Below are 23,292 nucleotides of genomic sequence, written 5' to 3'. Positions count from 1 at the left end.
ATAATATTTTTCTCTCAACTCAATTGTGTTTTTCTTCACAAATGAGAGATCTATTTATAGAAAATTTTTACAAATAATCCAAAAATAAAATACATCATTACCTACATCATCACACACTAATTTTCAATATTCAACACCTAATTTTACCTAATTTTCAACATTCAACATTCACATTTTCAACACAAATATTTAACACATTTTTAAATAATTTTTCAACACTCCCCCTTGTGATGATGATCATAATGATTGTATACATTACGTGTTTTTATACTGCCTCGTTAAAAACCTTACTAGGAAAAACCCATTGGGATAAAAACCATAGTAAGGGAAAAAGAGTGCAGTCACGTAAACTCCCCCTCATGTTGACACGAACAATTCTTCACAAATTTCGTAGATTGCGCATCCCAATATTATATATGTGCTTTCTGAATATTGTCGTAGGAAGTGCCTTTGTGAAGAGATCTGATGAGTTTTCACTTGATTGAATGTGACGAACATCAATACATTTATTCTTCTCAAGCTCCTTGGTGAATGCGAAGAACTTAGGAGGAATATGTTTAGTTCTGTCGCTTTTTATGTATCCTTCTTTCATTTGAGCAACACATGCAGCATTATCTTCATATAGTATCACAGGCTTCTCGTCGAATGATAATCCGCATGAGATTTGGATATGTTGAGTCATTGATTTTAACCACACACATTCACGGCTTGCTTCATGTAGTGCAATAATCTCGGCATGATTTGATGAAGTTGTTACAAGTGTTTGTTTCTGTGAACGCCAAGAAATTGCAGTGCCTCCACGAGTAAATACATATCCAGTTTGAGAACGTGCTTTGTGTGGATCAGATAAGTATCCAGCATCGGCATAACCAATTATACTTGGATTAGCATCTTTTGAATACAAAAGTCCCAAGTCTGTCGTTCCTCGTAGATAACGGAATATATGTTTAATTCCGTTCCAATGTCTCTTTGTTGGATATGTGCTAAATCTTGCCAATAAATTTACGGCAAAAGATATATCAGGCCTTGTACAATTTGTAAGATACATAAGGGCACCGATAGCACTTAGATATGGTACTTCTGGACCAAGAATATCTTCATCATCTTCACATGGACGGAATGGATCCTTTTCTATGTTTAATGATCTAACAACCATTGGAGTACTTAAAGGATTTGATTTGTCCATATTAAAACGTTTAAGGATCTTTTCTGTATAATTTGTCTGGTGAACAAATATTCCACATTCTTTTTGTTCAATTTGTAAACCCAGACAATACTTGGTTTTTCCAAGATCCTTCATTTCAAATTCTTCTTTCAAGTATGACACAACTTCTTGAATTTCCTTATTTGTTCCAATGATGTTTAAATCATCAACATATACAGCAATAATTACGCATCCGGATGTTGTTTTCTTAATGAAAACACAAGGGCATATTGAATTATTTACATATCCCTTTTTCATCAAGTGATCACTTAGCCTATTATACCACATTCTGCCGGATTGCTTCAACCCATATAATGATCTTAGTAATTTCACAGAATAACATTCTCTGGGTTTTGAACTTTGTGCTTCAGGCATCTTAAATCCTTCAGGGATTTTCATATATATATTACTATCAAGTGATCCATATAAGTAGGCTGTAACAACATCCATAAGACGCATTTCTAAATTTTCAGATACTGCCAAGCTAATCAAATACCGAAACGTAATTGCATCCATCACAGGAGAATACGTTTCTTCATAATCAATTCCAGGCCTTTGAGAAAAACCTTGTGCAACAAGTCGAGCTTTATATCTTACTATTTCATTTTTCTCATTTCGCTTTCGAATAAAAACCCATTTGTATCCAACAGGTTTTACACCTTCAGGTGTAAGGACTATAGGTCCAAAAACATTACGTTTATTTAGCGAATCCAATTCAACCTGGATGGCATCTTTCCATTTTATCCAATCCTGCCGATTTTTACATTCACCAAAAGATTTTGGTTCATGATCTTCATTATCATTTATGATGTCGATTGCCACATTATAAGAAAATATATCATCAATTTCTTCTATATCTTTTCGGTTCCATATTTTTCCAGTATTAATATAATTGATAGAGATTTCATGATTCTCGTCAGTTTGTGGTTCTGACAAAACATTTTCATCATCATGTGTTTCTTCAGGAACATCATTCTCTATTTTGTGATCATTATGTGTTTCTTCAGGAACATCATTCTCTATTTTGTGATCATTGTGTTTCTCTATGAATTTTCTTTTTCGAGGATTTTTATCCTTGGAACCAACTGGCCTTCCACGCTTCAGGCGTTTAATGACATCATGACTATCTTCAATTTGTTTCTTCGGAATTTCAATTCGAGCAGGGGCATTTGCAGCATGTATATATGATTTAGTTACCCCTTTTGTGTCTGCAAATGCATCTGGTATTTGATTTGCTATTCTTTGCAAGTGCACAATTTGCTGTACATCTTTTTCACATTGTTTTGTTCTTGGATCCAGATGTAACAATGATGATACATACCATGTAATTTCTTTTTCGGTATGTTTCTGTTCTCCCCCTAACATTGGGAAGATTTCCTCATTAAAATGACAATCAGCAAAACGTGCTGTGAACACGTCGCCTGTCTGTGGTTCAAGATATCGAATGATCGATGGACTATCATAACCAATATAAATTCCAATCTTTCTTTGAGGTCCCATTTTCTTTCGTTGAGGTGGTGCAATAGGCACATACACCATACATCCAAAAATTCTCAGATGAGAAATGTCTGGTTCTTTACCAAATGCAAGCTGCAATGGGGAGTATTTATGATATGCACTTGGTCTGATGCGAATTAATGAAGCAGCATGTAAAATTGCATGTCCCCATATAGAAATAGGGAGCTTTGTTTTCATAATCATTGGTCTAGCAATCATTTGCAGACGTTTAATCAATGATTCAGCCAATCCATTTTGAGTATGTACATGAGCAACAGGATGCTCAACAATGATTCCCATAGACATACAATAATCATTGAAAGTCTGGGAAGTAAATTCACCAGCATTATCAAGTCTAATTTTCTTGATTGTATAATCGGGAAATTGATTCCTCAATTTTATTATTTGAGCAAGTAATCTTGCAAATGCAACATTTCGAGTTGACAATAAACATACATGTGACCATCTGCTGGAGGCATCAATCAATACCATAAAGTATCTGAATGGTCCACATGGTGGATGGATTGGTCCACAAATATCACCCTGAATACGTTCAAGAAACATTGGTGATTCAGTTTGGATTTTGGCTGGTGATGGTCTTATAATAAGTTTTCCAAGAGAACATGCTTTACATTGAAACTTATTATTCTGAAAGATCTTCTGGTCTTTCAATGGATGACCATGTGTATTTTCTATAATTCTTCGCATCATTGTTGAACCAGGATGTCCTAATCGATCATGCCAATTGGTTAATATTGAAGAATTATCAATTACCATGTTTGATTCAATGGGACGTATATGTGTATAATGCAATCCAGTAGGGAGCATTGGTAGTTTTTCAATCACATATTTCTTTCCTGATTTATATGTGGTAAGACACATATATTTCTCATTCCCTTCATTCATTGTTTGAGTATCATACCCATGGGAATATATATCATTAAAACTCAACAAATTTCTTTTCGATTGTGGTGAATATAAAGCATCATTGATCAAAAATTTTGTACCATTAGGTAACAAAAATTGTGCTTTACCACATCCTTTAATCAAGTCTACAGGACCTGATATTGTATTCACCGTTGTTTTTGTTGGTTTTAGTTCCAAGAAATATCTTTTATCTCGGAGGATAGTGTGCGTTGTACCACTATCGGGTATGCAAACTTCAGCTTTGCTCATAGCATTTTCCATATTTGAACTTCAAAAAATATGCAATGAAAAAAAATTAATGACAATACATATTTAAATATAACACATATCATAATTGTACAATAAAACATTATCATATAAATACATGAAAAATAAATTATTGTACATTTATATTCTACCACTATATTGTTCATTTTCAGAGAAATCATTGAGAAAATCTGCAGCATCAATATTGTTCATTTCTATCCCACCAACATATTGATCATTTCCAGAGAAATCATTCATAAAATCAGCAGCATCAAAATGAGTTGAATCACTCAAACGGTCACTTCGCTCAGTGAAGTTGGTCTCCTTTTCTTTCCCCTTTATCGATTCTTTATAAAGTTTGCAAAGATGCTCAGGGGCTCGACAAATACGAGACCAATGTCCTGGAGTGCCGCATCTGAAACAAGAACTTTCAAATCTTTTCGAGTGATTTTCATTAACACTCATGTTTTCTTGATGCCTTTTCTGTGGATGGTTTGGGACGTTATTTTGAGATGAGTTATAGAAATAACTATCTCGATTATTTTCAAAACCACGGCCGCGTCCACGACCACGACCACTTCCTCGTCCACGTCCACGTCCACGACCTCGACCTCGACCTCGACCTCGACCAAAACCTTGTCTTTGAATTTGATTTTGGTTTCCAGGTTTAAATTCATTTTTACTTACAGCATTTACTTCTGGAAATGCTGTTGATCCAGTGGGTCGGGACTGATGATTTCTCATTAATAGCTCGTTGTTCTTTTCCGCCACAAGAAGACAGGCGATGAGTTCAGAATATCTCGCAAATCCACGCACTCTATATTGTTGCTGTAGTGTTATATTTGATGCGTGAAACGTGGAAAATGTTTTTTCAAGCATTTCCGATTCTGTAACCTCATGTCCACAAAATTTTAACTGCGAGATTATTCTATACATCGCTGAATTGTAATCACTGACTTTTTTAAAGTCTTGGAATCTTAACATATTCCATTCATCACGGGCGGTCGGAAGTATAACTTCCCTTATATGTTCAAATCTCTCTTTTAATCCTTTCCACAGAGCCATGGGATCTTTTTCGATGAGATATTCACATTTTAAACCTTCATCAAGGTGTCGTCGTAAAAATATTATAGCTTTTGCTTTTTCTTGTGATGAAGATATACCATTTTCTTTAATGGTCTCGCTTAGACCCAATGACTCAAGATGCATTTCTACATCAAGAGTCCATGGCATATAGTTTTTCCCAGTAATATCAAGAGCGATGAATTCGAGCTTTGCCAAGTTTGCCATGGTGGTACTAAAAATTACGATGCATTTTATTAGTTAATGAATATTGCAATACAAAGTAATGGATAAACAACAAGTACAAGTATTCGTAAAAATAAAGAAAACACACGAGGAGGATATTCTCCGATAAATACAAGACTGGTGAGTATGATAACCAAAATAATTAAAAATAACCTCGTGAAAGCCATCTTCTTTTTTTCTTCGAAAATTTGATGAAGAATAATTTTTAGAGAAGAAGAGAAAGTTGGAGTGATTGAATGTATTTGTGAGATTGTATTTATAGAGCAAAAACTAGCCGTTTTGTTACCGTTTATTACCGTTGGTGTATAAGAAAATAAATGTATGTATTTGTATAATTTTATGGTAATAATATGGTGTATATAATATTAGTCATATTTAAATAATTATGTATATCATATCACATTATTATAATTAGGTGTCATAAGTTATTTTGTTTAAAAAACCTTATAGGCTTTTATACTTGTCGTATCCCTTACCGGGAGTGTGGGATGTCGTCTTAACATCCTCCCAGGATTTATAACAAGTTTTTGAAAAAATTATTTTTATTATTTCTAACAATAACATTATATTATATATTACATATATAAACAATAAATAAATAACAGTAAAATAAATATTATTACTTTTGTTACCTTTTTCTTCTGTTCGGAGCTTGGAAAAATATGGAGGACTTTTAGAGCTTCGTGCTGATAACGTGTTGTGAAAAAGTAAAAATTTACGGAAAAAAGTAAAAATCTCAAACTCTCAAAATTATCACACTACACACTTTATAATATTTTTCTCTCAACTCAATTGTGTTTTTCTTCACAAATGAGAGATCTATTTATAGAAAATTTTTACAAATAATCCAAAAATAAAATACATCATTACCTACATCATCACACACTAATTTTCAATATTCAACACCTAATTTTACCTAATTTTCAACATTCAACATTCAACATTCACATTTTCAACACAAATATTTAACACATTTTTAAATAATTTTTCAACATATATGTGTTTGTTTGTTTTTTTTTCCTTTTAATTGTTGTTGTTTTTGTGATATGATGTATATTAAAATAAAGTACGAGGAGTCAAACCTCAATTATTGTTGTTTGATGACGCAGTTATGTGTCGGTTTCAGATGGATTATACAAATAATATAATTGCGGCAGAAGCCAAAATTTTCCGTATTACTAAAATGAAAGGGATCGATTGGAATATTCATTTGTTTGGGAAAAATAATATGGGGTTTAGCGTAGATTAAAGATTCAAACTTGTCTGCCACAATCTTTATCTTTGATGATGAAAACAATAAAATTAAGATTACTATATTGATTTAATCATGAATTTTTCTAAGCATCTGATGTGGCGACAACTAATCATCCATCTTCTTCATTACAACTAAATCAATATAAATCAAATTTTATATAGATCCATTTGCACAAAAACTTACACAAATATATACACATATTGTAGTACAATGAAAGTCAGGTATCTCCACAAGTCGATTCAAATATACGCTTCTCGATCACGGGACCTTCGGGAACGATATAAGGTTGATGTGGTTGACTTTCATTACGATTGAAGTCTTTTTATGCTATAATAGTTTCTTAAATTATTAACGATAAAAAAAGTGTTAATTATGTGAAAAATGTACTCGTTAGTCATTTGCACAACTGAAATAACATATCCCTTAAATTATAGAGTTCTATTAACAATTTAAATAGCATGCTATTGGTTATAAATATTATACAAACTAATGTAAATCATATTGGATAATGACGAGGTATCTTATGAGATCTTTACGTGTCAATCCTATTCATATTTATAATAAAAATTAATATTTTTTTGCATAATTTTCGTGGGAGACTCTAATAAAATATATGTCTCACAAATTGACTCGTGAGATCATCTCACATGAGTTTTTGTGATGTATATTATCGGGATATATGTGCGGGTGTTGATGTTATTTTATCCGCAAGTGTATGTGGATCAGAATCTAATGTATACCATAAAATTTATTAATTATTTTGGAATCAATCTCTTCCAACCATATGCTTAGTTTGGTGTAGAATATCGACATCAGTTGTGTACACTACACCAGGGTCTTTTCTCTTCCCATCAAATCGATGAAACTTCAACTGTCCAGCCATGTACATACTGATCAGACAGATATGATGCATGCAGCTTAGATAGAAGTTGTATAATGCAGAACTAATTGATACCCCATAAGAATCCGAGTCATGCATGACCCAAGATACGCATGACCCGAGATACTAAATGGATAATCCAAATCAGAGTCAATGAGCAAGATGATTTCTTCAGCAGCCGGACAGACGAATGTCCGGGACATCTTCTCCCCGAGCTACCATATGCCCGAGCTCTCATGCAAGTTCCCGGGAACTTTCTACCCAGGTTATCTCGAGAAGAGCACCTCACTCGAGTGCGTCAGTATGAGCTATCTTATGTTTGACAATCATTACTGTCAAAACTACATGGGTTGGCGTGTCAGAACAGCTTGTCAGAAGCAGGGTATGGGCAACCGTCTTACCATACTTAGCAGGTGAGCACTGAAAACAAGGTAATCGTGAGATTTTCTCCTATAAATAGCAGGTATACATCTCATTTATAGATTCTGAAATTCTGAACTTTAACACACTCACGTATATTCGCACATATACAACCATTTTAACATTTTTCTTCAACCTGCTGACTTAAGCATCAGAGTGGTCACGCCGGACACTCCTCCGGCGTCCATTCACGAGTACATTTTTTTGTTTGCATGTTACATTTGAAGCCATATAACTACCTTGCTCATTTTCCTTAAAACAACAAACTCTTATACAATCCAGTGGATTGCCCCGACTCCGCTCACCCAGTTCACTCGGATATCATCACTAATGAAACCCGATCATGACGTTGGATAATCATCGATGGCTTGTACGCCACAGCAAGCCCGAACTTACAAGAAACATGAAAATTTTATGAAGCCAAGGGACAATCAGTATTCATATTCTCAAAAGAACTAGGGATGAAACCATAAAGAAATTAAGTTCACATCACAAAATGAAATATAGGCTTTCCATGTTCATAAATTATAAATAAGATACATCTGTTTAGTGAAACTCTTGATTGGCCATTTCTCCAGTTCGACAGCGCACCTGGTCTAGGATTCAGATAATCAACTTGAAAAGGCTCAATGTTTCCTGGTGAAGAGGTATTACCTATATTCGCTCGAACATGAGGAACAAAATGTTAATTATGCAAATCAATACTTTATTGATCTCTCAAGTGACCGGATAACCATAAACAACATTGCAGATTGCCATGAACATTGCTTTTGAATTATTCTCTTTCGGATTTTCTGCTATGCTCCATTGGCAGAGAAGGCACTTAGAGGTGCACAACTTCACAACAATATCCAAGATAAATCATAAATGTGAACTAAAAACTTGGTTATGAAGATGAAAATTTTAGGAAAATAATTACCACAAAAGTACTCATCATGAATGAGTTATTTCTCTGGTGCATATACGGAACGAGATTATTAGTTTGTATTAACTATAAAAATATAGTTTTGTATGTACATTACACTTATATAATGAGTTGTGTGTGTGCATTACACTCATAAAATGAGTTTGTACTTTGATAATGGAGTTTGGTATAGGATGGTCTGAAATTTCTGTAGACACAAGTCCAAGAGCAACTTACACTTATTTATGATGATTGTGCCCTTCAACAGAATTCAATAAAAGATAAAATTAGAAAATATGCCTTCTGGCACCTGGATTCTATGAAGATAAAAATTTAGATACGTGTATAATCAGAAGCAGATACTGCATGCATGATTTTACATATCATACAAGCAGCCGTAGAAGTCGTAAGCTACACTAATTCACGAAGTTCTCCTGTATTTAGAGCAAATTTCCGGTGTTGTGATAGTACAGAAGGGACACTGATTTCCTGAATTCTTGAGGTCAAGTCATTTGCATCAGTTCTTCTGGTCTGCACAGCTGCATTGATTATTGTCTGCAGAATCTGCAAGGGATCTCCATGACTGACAACTAACACCGTGCACCTACAAAACAGAATGGACATCATCCTCATAAAAATCATCCAAGGACATTGAACCAAGCATATGCATAAAACCACCGAATTATGTGAAAGACAAAGTGTTATCAAAAACTAAATGGCATACGCATATCAACTGGTTTATAAGATGGCAAGTTGAATTAACTGCAGAGGAATTTATGTGTTTGCTAATAGGATCTGTGTGATTAAGATTGTAAATGCTTCCCCAAATGACTCAAATGTATGGTATGAAATATTTCCACTTGAATAGTACCAGCAAGGTAGAAAATTTGTTAGATTTTCACATATGTGAAACTTATCAAACTTATATTATTGGGTGGAACAAACACTCTGAAGGATAACCCCCATTTCGTATAGCCTATTTAACTAGGAGAATAAACTTGTGATGGCTGCTTCAACGCTAAATATGTTTTCCCTGGTATTAAAAAAGGAGAAGAAGCAGAAATAAGATGCCAAAACGGGTAAGGATGCACTAACAATTACTAAACGGATCCAACATCACTTGCTAAACATGTCACAAGCATTGAAAACAAAAGCGGAAAAAAGAATAATGTCAATTGTTACTCTTCAAATTCTGATTCCATTTTAGTCAAAGCCCTTGTCAGCCTGGCGACAACATCAGCAACACTTTCTCCTCCTTCAGGCCGTGTGAAGGGATCTTTCTCATCCATCGCCCAAATCTCAGGGTACTGTGAGAAGAAAACAAAATTACAATGAATTAATTGAGGATTAACTGTAAATAAATGTGAGCTTCTATACTCATAAGCTCCATGATAACCGCAAAAGGAGACTTAAGGAGCATATTGACAATCAAATTGGATCTGAGATGATATCTGCTAGTATTTCCTCGAGCCATTTACTTTATCATGGGACATCAGCTCAAATGAACAGCCAAAGAACCGCTCCCGAAGATCCTCCATAACCTGTTAAACAAATATTACTGGGATGAAAACAAAGCATCTATTAACCTCAAAATATAAAATGGAAACAATTATCACTCATCACTTCTCCACGAGACTATACTTTCACCATTAAGTACTGAGTTTTCAGGTGACAGGTTGAAGACAAATAACTGCTCTCTTAAATCATAAATTATCACACATCCACGTATGGCCTGAGATGGACTATTACTGATATTTAATTCAAAGTAAGGAATAATTCTATAGTCAGAGTCCAACAGTTCAACAACAAAACAACATTCTTTTACCGAGTATCCAATAAACATGTAACACAAGCCTGGTTCTTTCTCAGACTTTGCATGTACACTCTCAAACATTATTGAACAGGTAACTTCAATGTGTAAAAATAAACTACCTTGCACTGTGGACCATTAAATGGAACATTTAGAACAGAAGAAACCACTTTTGCAGTATGACTGGTCCTTGAAAATGGTGAGAAACATATACGAATGTTCTCTATTCCAATGTTCCTTTTCTTTATTTCCTGCACAGAGAATTCAAAGTTTGAAAACAAATAACTGATCGACCTTTGTGAAATTTCTGAAATTTAGGAGAATTTAAAAAAACACCAATGCTAGCTATAAAAAGTAGTACTGCTACTACAACAACAACAATGTCAAGTTCATTATATTAAAAACAATTCCTTTTAACTCCTCAATTCTCAAAAGAGAAGGTTTTTAAGAATTTAAATTAATTCTCGACAAAAACAATTTTAGTGATAGAATTAGTCAATCAACATTGAGTCAATGGTATATTTTTGTTCTTTTATCGTATAAATTATCAACAAACTTGTTGATCTGAAACTCATAAGAAAGAGAGGAGCACCTAAACCCATCATCTAGCTTATTAGATGGGATGTCTCAAACTTGTTACTCCTTCGACAATAATTTGTCGAGCCCCTGACATGTAGCAAACTAAGCAACTCACTTTCAGCTAATCTATAACCCAAGTGACGGCGTTTGGCTTGAAACTGGAAGTGGGTGCTGTAAATGTGCATGAGATCTCAATGCAACACCAGGAATAGCATCATCAACAAAATATGATCACGATTATTGTATATATAAGCCACGCAATTTTAATTCTACATCGAAACAAAATGAAAATTAGTATAATAATCGACGAATGGGAGTGAAGGGTGCCTCGAGGAAGGATTCTCCAGCCAAACGAGCCTGATGAACCCCATCAGGACACAAACGATATTCTTCAAGGATCCCATTTTCCTATCACCAAAAAAAAAAAATCGGAAATTTAACAAGAAATGGCAGAAAACAGAGAGCATGGTGGTGTTCGTGGATAAATGGCGATTGAGGATATGATTACCAGAGATGAAACGATAATTCCCTTTTCGTTTGGGATGCTTCTTCCGTGCCTGAGCACCCAGAATTTGTTCTTCAGAAACGACGAACACTCAACCGCCATCAAAACAAATCAGCAGCCACTCTCAAACACACTCAACCACAGCAAATGTTTTTATATCAGGTGAATTAAACTCATTTTCACTTTTTTTTTCCAAATTATTATTTAATTAAAAACAGCTAATTATTTTTCCCAAAAAAAAAATACAGCTAAATATTAATTTTTTGAATAAATATTTAAAATTTTAATTTATTAAATAAAAGTTTGCTCATTTAAATTTTTACAATAAGTTACTTTTAATATATACTAGTGCACCGACGCACACGTTACGTGCTTGTATAATATTTTTTTATAACTCATTTGATTTATATTTAAACGAGGATCAAAATATAATTATAAGAAATAGTGAGAGACTACACTGTAATTTTGATATATAAATTTAAAAAAATCAAAAAATAAAACAATAAAAAAAATGACCTTAGTAAAAATTGAACTTATAATCTAAACGTCAAAAAACAATGACTCTATCCATTGAACTAGATATAACTCACATTAAAATTTTAACATTTTATAGATATATATATAATTAGAATTTTCCTAATAAATAAATATTTATTTTCATTTTCTAAAATAACTTTTATAAATAAATAATTTTTGTTGTTATTTTATTATTATTATTATAAATATATTGATCTGATTTATATTTATAAAAAAAATATTTTGTCAGCTACTGTATTATTATGGTAGCTGATCTGATGAGCCATCGCCCCCTTCTTCTAAGCAAAGTGAAACATTCCATTCCGAATTCTCTCTTTCTCAACCCTAAATTCATTGTTTCATTGAATTAATCTACGCAATACGAAACCCTAATCACTTGAATTTCCTTTTCCTAACAAAGTAATAATATGTCCAGACGAATCCTCAGCCACCTCCTCTCCATCCGATCAGTCACCTACATGCCCCGCCCCGGCGACGGGACACCTCGGGCCGTCACCCTGATTCCCGGCGACGGGATCGGACCCCTCGTTACCGGCGCTGTCGAGCAGGTCATGGAGGCCATGCACGCTCCCGTCTACTTCGAGAAGTACGACATCCACGGCGACATGAAGAGTGCACCCCCGGAGGTGATCGAATCGATTAAGAAGAATAAGGTTTGCCTTAAGGGTGGACTTAGGACTCCGGTGGGTGGAGGAGTCAGCTCACTCAATATGCTATTGAGGAAGGAGCTCGATCTCTACGCCTCACTTGTCCATTGCTTCAATCTGCAGGGGCTTCCCACGCGCCACCATGGCGTAGATATTGTAGTCATTAGGGAGAATACCGAGGGTGAATACTCGGGCCTCGAGCATGAGGTTGTTCCTGGTGTTGTCGAAAGCCTCAAGGTGGTTTTGTACTGTATTTTTAGTGTACGGATGCTTTTTTATGGTCTACGTTATGTTATTATTTTTGCTCTTGGGTTCAAACTGAATGTGGAATTTCCATGCTTTCTTTTTTCCTTTTTTATGGTTGTTTATAGAGATTGGATAGAAAATTAGACTAATATGCGTTTTCAACTTCTGATAATATCAATCAGGATCTAGTTCCACTCATAAGTGTTGATAATTTTCCGGATCACGTATCCCATGATAAGGACTAAGTAGCAACGGGAATGGAAAAAAAGGAATGAGAGGTTAAAGATAGCAAGAATTCAACTGATTTGTTAAAAGCAAGGTGCCTTAACAAAGAAACAGAAGCTCTTAACTGTTAACCTTCACGAAATGTAATGGATGAAGATTGGCTTGTCAGATCTCCGGCTTTAGAACTCAATTCAGACCGAATCTTTGGTCTGAAATTGAATGAATAAAGATTTGCGCTTTTATTTGATAAAATATTGCTGATATATCAATACTTACCAACTTTGATGAATTCGTTTTGCAACCTTCTAATTGTCGAAATTGGAGGATTTGGGAGAAGTTTGTTATGTTGACTTGTTTTATCATAATTGATAAAGATAGAGGCTTTTTTCAATTGGCGAGATTCCTAAATGGCTTAATCTGTAAGGTAACAGGTGGATCTAAAATTTGAACAAGGTTAAGAAGCTATTAATTGAGTCCAACTAAATGAGAGCGATGTATTTATATTCCAGGGCTGTAAACAAAATTTGTCCAAGATAGAAGTTCAATCTAAATCATGAACATGGACATCGATAAGTCAGTAGCTGCGCTTGAGATAGTTAACATGCCAAAGTGGCTTTTTTTGTAATATTTTGCAAACTTCTAGAAGTCTAGAAAGAATGAGAATTGAGGTTGAGCCTCAGAGTTATTATAATTCATATTCAATTTCATTGGGTTACTAGTGAATGTGTCTATGTGACTTGTTATTTGAATTCTATGTTTATTTGTGCATCATTGCGTGGTTTTTCCTTTTTAACACTCACCTTAACTTCATGCTGCCAACGGCATCTCTCCTTGTATTGATACTAACCGAAAAGATAATGTTGCAGAACAGTCTCCATGCCACCTCCTGTTGGTTATGTGTTTTAAATTTTACATGACTTGGAATTGGTGTGATTTGCTCCTCATTTTACTTTTAGAATCCCTCTGTTTTTTCTTAGTTCATTGATGTTTAGTGTCATTATCATGCTTCCATGGAACCTCTCTCTTCCCTTTTTAGTTGTCTCTGTGTAGCATACTTATCCTGCTGGCTGGGAAAGGCTGCAGATGACCTTCTTGTAGATGTAGGTTTTGTTTTTATTTATCTTTCTGATATATACCATGCTTTTAGAAATCAAAACATTCAATAACTTTTAAGAAGTTTTGATGGCTTTGTTGTAGATTGTAATATTTTCATATTTCTTTCTGGTATGTGTTTACCAACATGATTTAGAACCTTTAAAATTTTTCATATAGTTTCGTTCCTCATTTAGCCCAAATGCTAGGTGATAACTAAGTTCTGCTCAGAGAGAATTGCTAAATATGCCTTTGAATATGCCTATCTCAACAACCGGAAGAAAGTGACCGCCGTGCACAAAGCAAATATTATGAAACTCGCAGATGGTTTATTTCTAGAATCCTGCCGTGAAATCGCTAGCAAGTACCCTAGCATTCAGTACAATGAGATGATAGTGGATAACTGCTCTATGCAACTTGTTTCCAAGCCGGAGCAATTTGATGTCATGGTAAGGGATTTACGATTTATTCATCCTGACAGTGTTCTTCTGTCGATATTTAAATAATTAGCTGCATTATCAACCGGTTGAAGAGTTGTAACCATTTTATCGATTTATTGTTGAACTCGCAAGTCATATAGATCTGGCTCGAAGATTCTCTTGTTAATATGCCGTTCTGTTTTGATAAATTAAATTATGATTTGGATGAGGTCCCTAGTGGTATTTTATCATGTTGTCTCGCCTTCTCCAATTGTTAGTAATATTTTAGGAATGGTGAGAGGAAGGGGAAGGTGGTTGTCAGGCCTTTTCTTCTTCCTCTTCACCTACTCCTTCCCCTCATTCATGGGTCTCTTGTTTTTGTCTTTAGTTTTTTGCATGCCTTGTAAGCGAGTAATGTTGCACTTCGCAGGTAACTCCTAATCTTTATGGGAATCTGGTAGCAAACATAGCTGCTGGAATTGCTGGAGGTACTGGTGTCATGCCCGGAGGTATGCATCATGAGTTCTTTTGAGAGCTTTTCTTCCTTTCAACGTGGACAAGACTTGTGTTACTTGATCCCAAGACAATGCATGATGCAGCTATTTTAAACTCAACTTCATAATTTCCAGTTGCCCATATTTGTGAAATTGAGACCCTCTAGTACCGACCACCAAAAATCTAGAATTAAAGAACGTGGTTATACTCCATCTCATCTGTTAAAACGATGTTTGCTCACGGATCTGCATCAGCTGTATTGTTTTGATTTAACATGAATGAATGATATCTTCTTGATTTAAAGAGAAATTCAATGGTTTGCTCTTTCAGGGAATGTCGGGGCCGACCATGCCATATTCGAGCAAGGTGCCTCTGCAGGAAATGTAGGAGATGAGAAAGCTGTAGAACAAAAAAAAGCAAATCCTGTAGCTTTACTGCTTTCGTCGGCTATGATGCTGAGACATCTGCAGTTTCCTTCTTTTGCTGACAGACTAGAGACAGCTGTGAAGCGCGTAATATCTGAAGGTGAATACCGTACAAAAGATCTTGGCGGAAGCAGTACCACTCAAGAAGTTGTGGATGCTGTCATAGCAAATCTCGACTGACTTGCTCCATGTTCACACTTCGTTATTGTAAAGATTTGATTATATATATCAATTTTTGTGTTCTATCAAATAATGATGCGCAAATTGCCGAAATTTTTGAAACAAATGGAATTTGAAACTTGGTGGATAGCAATTTATTGAGATTTTTCATGTTATGTTTTTAACATGATGTTTGAATTCATAATTGGTTGATAGTACACCATTATATCTTCTTATGTGGTGCAAATATAAATTACGATGTTCAAAATCTTTAACATCAGCTAACACTTGGTCTCTAAGTATTAACAAGTTAATGTGACTTCTTGTCCTGCATAAAAATTTGAAGTGAGGAAAATCCGCATGACGCCAGTGACGGTAGCAGTTCGATATTATCCATCTTAAATTACCTGCACATCTGCCTCAAATGAGAGAACCAAATACTCCATTTCTTCAAATGCTGCAGACGGTCTTGAATCTAAAATTTTTGAAGTTCTCCACGGGCTTCCTGCTTCCTAGAAAGTCTGTTTTTTTTTTCTCAGTTGTTCCTAGCTTGGCTCATATGCATACATTCCTACATCTCAATTTCTCACCCAGTGACCTGAAAGACAAAACAATAGAAGATAAATAGTATTATTTTGGTGAAAGTAATAAAAAAATCCATCCGATGCAACTTGAACAGCTCGGAATGAACCTTGGCTTCGTTAACGTGCAGGAACCACCACGGACCCCTATGTGACAATAACCTGAAAGTAGAAGAAATATAGTTTAGAAATGGTTGTGCCAATTTTTTATCTTCTCCTCTTCTTCAAGCCAATAATTACTCGTACATGGAAAAATTTACTATGCATAATGAAACTGTTCATGAGACTATGAGACTGGCAAAAACCAGTGTAAAACTTAAAAGAACGAAAGAGCTGCATTTCAATAACTTTAATAGATAAACAATGATACATTTCACCTGATAAATCCAGCAACCATTCTCAGTCCCATGAAAAGTGTCAAGCCTGACCAAACACCCGGAAGTCCGAAGATGGTTGGAGCACTTAGCAGATATGCAGAAGACACAGCCCCAATCACCATCTGCATTTTACAACCATGTATGTATGTATATGAGAGCTTTTTTTCATTTATCAAGCTTGATCACATAGTGTAAAGATTATCACCATTGAACGTGCTGCGTAAGGGAAATCCGAAACACCGTAATGGAGTCCATCAAAGATAAAAGCTAGCGCATTAATAGGTTGGCTGGCACTCACAAACTGCACAATTTGCAGCAATATCATGTTAGGAGAAGTTTCTGCCTTAACGGAATTCTTCCAGAAAGATATGGATTTATCACACTTACCAAAGCAACAGTTCTAACAATACCTAGTACTTGTGTCTCCTTTGTAAAAAATTCCCCCAAAGCACTAAAAGAAACACCCAGAACCAGAGCTAAGAAAACTCCTACGGCAAAACCTATCTAGAAACACAAAAATAAAGCTTAATCAGCAAAAAAAATGGAATCAGCAATACATGGAAACTTAAGCTGACCTCAGAACCTACTGAATAACAAGATAAGTACCTTTAACACAAATTGTGTGAGATCCCTCACACTCCTGTGATCATCTCTTGATATATAACTAGCAATCAAGGCCTGGATAGATGGCTCAACGTAATGAGTCGGGAAAAGGATTAAAGCAATCTAGAAAAACAAAAGACGGAAAAGGGGTAAAACCATAAAAATAACCTGAACCGAAGTAGCAAGTGCATCTGTGAGAAGCGATACAGCAAGCCATACTTGTAAGCATATCTGATGAGCAGCCATCACTATAGGGCCCTGGCGTGCAGCCATCGATGTAGCAAGCGTCATAGTCAGCAGAACAGCAAGTGTTCTCCCAATAAGAAAACCACCTGATGTTCCCAGAAACATTCAAATAACATATATCCTTGATATTTGAATGAGCCAAATAAATCAAAACTAGAAATAGGAGAGTGTGTCTAGCAAATGAGATCTTTATTTGGCATTCCAAACATAGGTAAACACAGTCAATACCAGATTGAAAGTCATGGTGGCGTCAAAATTATAGTAATTGAACCTGACCAGCATGCACGATGTGTTCAAAGCTGTCATATTCCTCATATCAGTGACTTGAACAGAATATCCAATTTCAAGACATGTCAGTTATGTATTATTATATTATTTCTTAAATATGCTTATTAGTTCCAAAAGACAAACTAGCATACAAGGTATTTCAAATACATATACAATAACAAGAGAGTGAAAGAGAGACTAATATTCACAAGTAGTTAAAGTTTAGGCACCTAACTACGACAATGCAGAAACTTGTAATATTGATATCTCAATTTTAACTGCAGTTCTATTCTAGCACTGGTATCTTGTTAATGTCTGCATAGAGTGGTCATACTGAGTCATAGAATCAGTCACATGATTTTCTAATACATTCCAGCTACATGTATTTGAAATCATATAACCACACTAAGTGGCAAATGAACTCAAATGTTAAAAACATTAAAGACGATGAACAAGTCTTGAGTGATTTACATTGTGTATTTCCAAGTGTGTAGGTCAGACATTATTACAAAACTAACTAAAATTAAAAGGAAAGGACAAAATTATGGACCATGACCTTCATGGTAAGCTTTAAAAGTTTAGAACTTTTTAACTGAATAAAATTAGAGGAAACATCTGAGGTAGGGGGAAGACTTCAGTCGACCAATTTCTGATAAAGTATGTGTGGAAAGGGAATCTTAAAGATTGAGAGTAGAGAAGTTTGTACAGAAAACACAATTATATGATCCAATTTTAAGTATGATAAGCAATCAGATGACAAGTGGAAATACAGGTCTAAAATGGTAGCATGCTACATTTTAGAGAATCAATACAATGGTCATGCAATACTTATTGAATACGGAGAAAAAAATGCATTTCGACATTAGAAACCTTAAAACAGATTATCTAAGGTCGCTAGTTAGTATTATAGAGCTAAGTTTGAGTATCAGTAGCTGCTTGGCCATAGGCACCCACCTCCAGAAGGAAATCAAAAGAACACCCTCACATCAACCAAATGAAGCTCACATTTAAAAATTTAGTTAAAATCGCAGGAGAAAATGCTTACCTGATTTCAGATAATCACCAAACTGCAGCTCTCCAAGTTTTGGAGGCAACAAGACAGCTCTCTTATTCATATTCCAAATCATCGAAAAAGAAACAAGGTATCTAGACACAAGCAACATGAATATCAAATCTAGATATTCAAATGAAGCAAATACCAAGGGACTCAGAAATAACAGAGGAGTTAAAAAAACTGAGCCCAAAAATGGAAAATGACCACATACTGTGATATAACGGTAGAAACGGCAGCTCCATAAACACCCATTTGACAATAATAAATAAAAAATGGGAAGAGAAACACAGCTGTAAAATTTCCAAAACCTGCAGCAAAAGAGAAAGTCGTTTATGAAAAATAATTTTAAAAAGATCGTCTTTTGAAATGAATTTGCTAAATCATAACGACAATATAGTTGTCTAATCACAAAGCTTTAGATTTCCTAGGCAAAGTTCACACCAATGAACACAAGAATTGTTAAAAGCAAGTTTAACAAAGTCTTTTGCATATAAGTAAATGGAAAAAACTGATTTTTTTAAATTGATGTAATAATTGTATACTCAGCATTATGGGTCCTCAGTCCCCACCACTATTATAATATAGACATCCAGGAAAAAAGACCTTAACTTCTTAAACAATGTATTTCATATACATGTGACATATTAACTTTAAAAGTCACTCAAAGTCCCGATTAGGAAATTCATTACAAACATTTCACACTAACAGTGGCGTCCTGAGATACTTTATCACGCAGCATTATAAACCTATTTAATCATTCTTAGTAAGAAAAAATTTTCATCAGTTCTCCTTTAAGAAAAACACTAGCTATATTATCGACCTGTTTGAATACAGTTAAACTAAAAAAGTAAAGGAACACTTGCCTAAACAAATCACAGGGGTCTTTGTATCCTTGAAACCACGAAAAATGCCTTGAAGAGCCAAAGAGACGACAAAAGCAGGAGAACCAAGAGCCCTGAGAAGAAGAAATCGTTGTGCTGGGATACGCATAGAAGAGACCTGAAATGGCAGTTAAACTTAAAAAAAATTGTTACATGTAAACTCAAATGCCAAATGTGGCTGATGTGTTCGGTGGAACATCACATGGTGATTAGTTAGAGCACAATGATGGCATAATAAAAAGGTGCAACTTTATTGCCTTCCCTCCAAATAATCATTAATTTAATCAAATTCAAACTTTTGTAGCACAAGAACAAATTAATCATCAAGTCCTACTAAACATTATACATAAAAAATAATGAATGGTAAATATGTTATCCTTCTTACGAGGATTCCTTCCTTCAAAGCCGCGAACCACTGGAGGTTTGGGAGTAATACAAAATGTAAATCAATATTACTTGTGTTTTGATTTCCACGTCACCAATCATGATTCAGATTAAAAACAGGATGATGTTAAAGTTATATTCAGCAAAGTTTAGAAGACTACATATTTTGACCTCCAGGTCTCAGCTACAAATAAATAGTGGAATGATCTCCCCCATTTCCAGGGGCAAAGGTAGAGAGATGAAATAGAAGCAAAAAATTTAATACAATCAAACCTTATGTAGTTAGAATTTGGCCAATGACGACTACAAGACGAAAAAAAGTCAACTTCTCAGGATAAGCAATGAAATGTAAGCAACAATTAGTCAAGATGGTCAAGTAAACATGAAAAATACAATACAGCCAGGAAAAAAGTTAACAAAAGGTGAAGACTTGAGAGCCATAGAATTTCTAGAACTTTAGAACAGGAAAATGCATACCGGTGCTATGCCCATCAAACTTAACAAAGGTCCGGATCCCAGAGACAAGGCAACAGCTTCAAAGACGCCAATGCCAACAGCTAAAAGCAAAGCTGTCGACACAGAAGAAAGCTGAAGTTTTTTTCCTGCATCGATGAAGAAAAGAAAAGTTAAAGTTAAATTAGAAGAGCACGGTCATCAAGAGAAACTTACATTTGTTATTCAAAACAAAGGGTTTATCCAACAATTCCAAATCTAGCGGATGTGTTAAATCTGCTTGCATTCTTAGAAATATCTTCAGCCACAAAAGAAGTTGCAATGCTGAGAAGAGGGATATTGAAAAGCTTTGAGACTATATTAAAGAGAGATATGGAGACACCAGCAGAGGCCAACTCCACGGAACCTAAATAAGAAACATGCTAGTAAAATATGAGAGCAATGAAACGCCATAACCTGATGGATAATAATCATGTGAGAAGTAGCAATGCAAACTAAACCTTCAAGCAAACTCACAATATTCAAAGTTATGCCATGTAAACAAAACAGAAAATTCGTATCGATCATGTGAAAAAATTACATGATAATGCAACCCAGAAGTCAGGTTGAATACCTAAGCATCAACCTTACCCAAATTTCCTATGAATGCCGTCTCCATCAATTGTACCAGAGGTTCAATGGCCTGTCCCCCCATTGCTGGTAAAGACAGCATTACAAGCTCATGCTTAACATCTTTTGACAAAGATGTGCCGATGGGAGGTTCCCCCGAGTCATCCTCAGTGTTAATGATCCCAGAAGAAGCAGTGCGGTTCAACTCACTGGAAACAAAAAATGAGAATAAAGATCAACAGAAAGATATGTCATGCATATTGTTAATCATCTCGCTTATAAGTTCTATTTATTGACAAAATAATCAATGACATTTAGGTTAGATATTTAGCCCAAAATCATCAATAGGTGCCACAGACTTCAGTCTTCGTAGGAACAAAGAAGTTCTGCATTATTTTCACAACAATAAATATCACAGCACCAAAAAATGGACTGAAGTTCAACCATGTGCCCACTTGCATCAGTTCCTACTTTTAGATGGACTTACAATGTTAGATTTGACTAAAGTCAGAAATTACTATCATCATATTTTATGCGTATTGAAAGCTATACAGGTAGAGGTTTCAGAGAAACTGAATTCTACCTTAAGCTCCATTTCAAAATGAATCCAGGTTTTTTAAACAATTTTTCTACTTTCGTCCACCCTAAAAGACTGCAGCGCCGGGTGCATCAAAATGATCTTTTTTTTACTTCTATGTGTTTTGCATGGTGCGAAGCTTGTAAAAGCATTAAAGATGGGGCCTTTTAGTTTGTATGATGTGGTAGAGACTTTGTATCCGACACTTAGAAGATACACAGTTCGAGCAATTTCTCTATACACAATATGATGATCCTTTGGTCCCAGCAGCATGTACCAGCCCATTAGACTGAGACTGGGACCAGCCTGAGGTAAAGAAAAACACCGGGGAGGCCTATATTTAAAACAAAAAAATACTTCGATGATCAGGGGACTTTTGTTCAAAATCATCCGAAGTAAAAGGATATCATACTTGTGTCCTCCATTTGAATTAGAGAGAAAGTCTTCTTCTCGTATCGCAGAGCTTTCATCTACATCAGGAAACTGCACCCCACAATCGGAACTCCGGTGGTTACCGAACCTCGACAACAGGTGCCTCCTATGACGAACAAGCGGGTAACTCAGATACCCTTTTGCGTTGTCCAAAGACGGAGAACAAGCCTCAAAATGTCGACCATCGATACTTTTCTGTTTCCCCGAGTTCTCTCCACTAAGGTGAACTCGAAGCCCTGTTGACTGGTGTGATGAAATATCCCTTCTACGGTTCCAACATGTCAATCGACTCCATACCGACGCACCAGCACTGAATTGTGCAGCCACCGCCATTGTTTTTTTTTTTTTTTTTTTTTTTTTTTTTTTTTTTTTTTTATTTATTTTTTTCTTTTTTTTTTTTTTTTTTTTTTTTTTTTTGGTGATTCTCGAAATATGTATACGAAAATTTATCCTAACAGCAGAAAAAAAGGAAACCGCAAAATGAATATACCAAAATTCAGCCCCGAAATGAACTAAAAAGGGTACAAATTCCAGTTAAAATTTGAAATAGTAGAGGAAGACGAAAGGATAATCTCCAAGTTTCTGAGCCTTCGGTCTTGATAGAATGATAGGAAATGTTCCAAAAACAGAGACAACATAAGAAAATCCAGAACAAAAGAAAAGAGAGTGGCTACGGAAGATGGTCGTTCATGCTACCAAATCATTGGACATATATATATACACACACACGTTGAGTGTTTTTTGTCTCCCAGCGGGCTTGTATAAAATATTGACTACTGTATATATAAATTATGATCATTAACATGTCGGATTAATTTATAAAATTTTGTTATAATTTTTTATTTATTATATGGATACTGATGACATAATTATATTAAATATGAAATTTGTAAAGAGAATGTATGAATTTTTAATTTTTTAAGTGGTCAGATATTGTATTTATGAGTAAATTATATGAAAACATTATTTATCAAAATAGATAAAACATTTTTATAAAAATTAATTGGTTTTATAAAAAGTCGGACTATTATTTAAAGATATAGATATA

The 23,292-nt window shown here is 34.9% G+C and overlaps 2 protein-coding genes and 1 pseudogene across 2 annotated transcripts; 1 reads left to right on the top strand and 2 right to left on the bottom strand.

Annotated features, from left to right (window-relative positions):
• Positions 1-8,672: 8,672 nt before the first annotated feature.
• Positions 8,673-11,684, bottom strand: LOC140962401 (fructose-2,6-bisphosphatase-like). The gene is made up of 6 exons (XM_073421273.1): positions 11,539-11,684; positions 11,358-11,438; positions 10,574-10,702; positions 10,120-10,182; positions 9,824-9,948; positions 8,673-9,245 (listed from the first exon to the last, which is right to left on the bottom strand). Exons 1-6 carry the CDS (start codon positions 11,635-11,637, stop codon positions 9,053-9,055), a joined length of 690 nt encoding a protein of 229 aa, XP_073277374.1. The 5' UTR covers positions 11,638-11,684; the 3' UTR covers positions 8,673-9,052.
• Positions 11,685-12,336: 652 nt separating this feature from the next.
• LOC140962400 (isocitrate dehydrogenase [NAD] regulatory subunit 1, mitochondrial) lies at positions 12,337-15,965 on the top strand. Its single transcript, XM_073421272.1, has 4 exons — positions 12,337-12,956; positions 14,492-14,731; positions 15,132-15,210; positions 15,527-15,965. The coding sequence occupies exons 1-4, from the start codon at positions 12,480-12,482 to the stop codon at positions 15,799-15,801; spliced, it is 1,071 nt and encodes a 356-aa protein (XP_073277373.1). The 5' UTR covers positions 12,337-12,479; the 3' UTR covers positions 15,802-15,965.
• Positions 15,966-16,059: 94 nt separating this feature from the next.
• On the bottom strand, positions 16,060-22,605 carry LOC140962403 (protein DETOXIFICATION 45, chloroplastic-like; annotated as a pseudogene).
• Positions 22,606-23,292: the final 687 nt, after the last annotated feature.

The sequence above is a fragment of the Primulina huaijiensis genome, chromosome 17, assembly GCF_012295235.1.
Source record: "Primulina huaijiensis isolate GDHJ02 chromosome 17, ASM1229523v2, whole genome shotgun sequence".
NCBI lineage: Eukaryota > Viridiplantae > Streptophyta > Magnoliopsida > Lamiales > Gesneriaceae > Primulina > Primulina huaijiensis.
The sequence above is the reverse complement of the archived record's forward strand: the minus strand, read 5'-3'. Positions and strand labels throughout refer to the sequence as shown.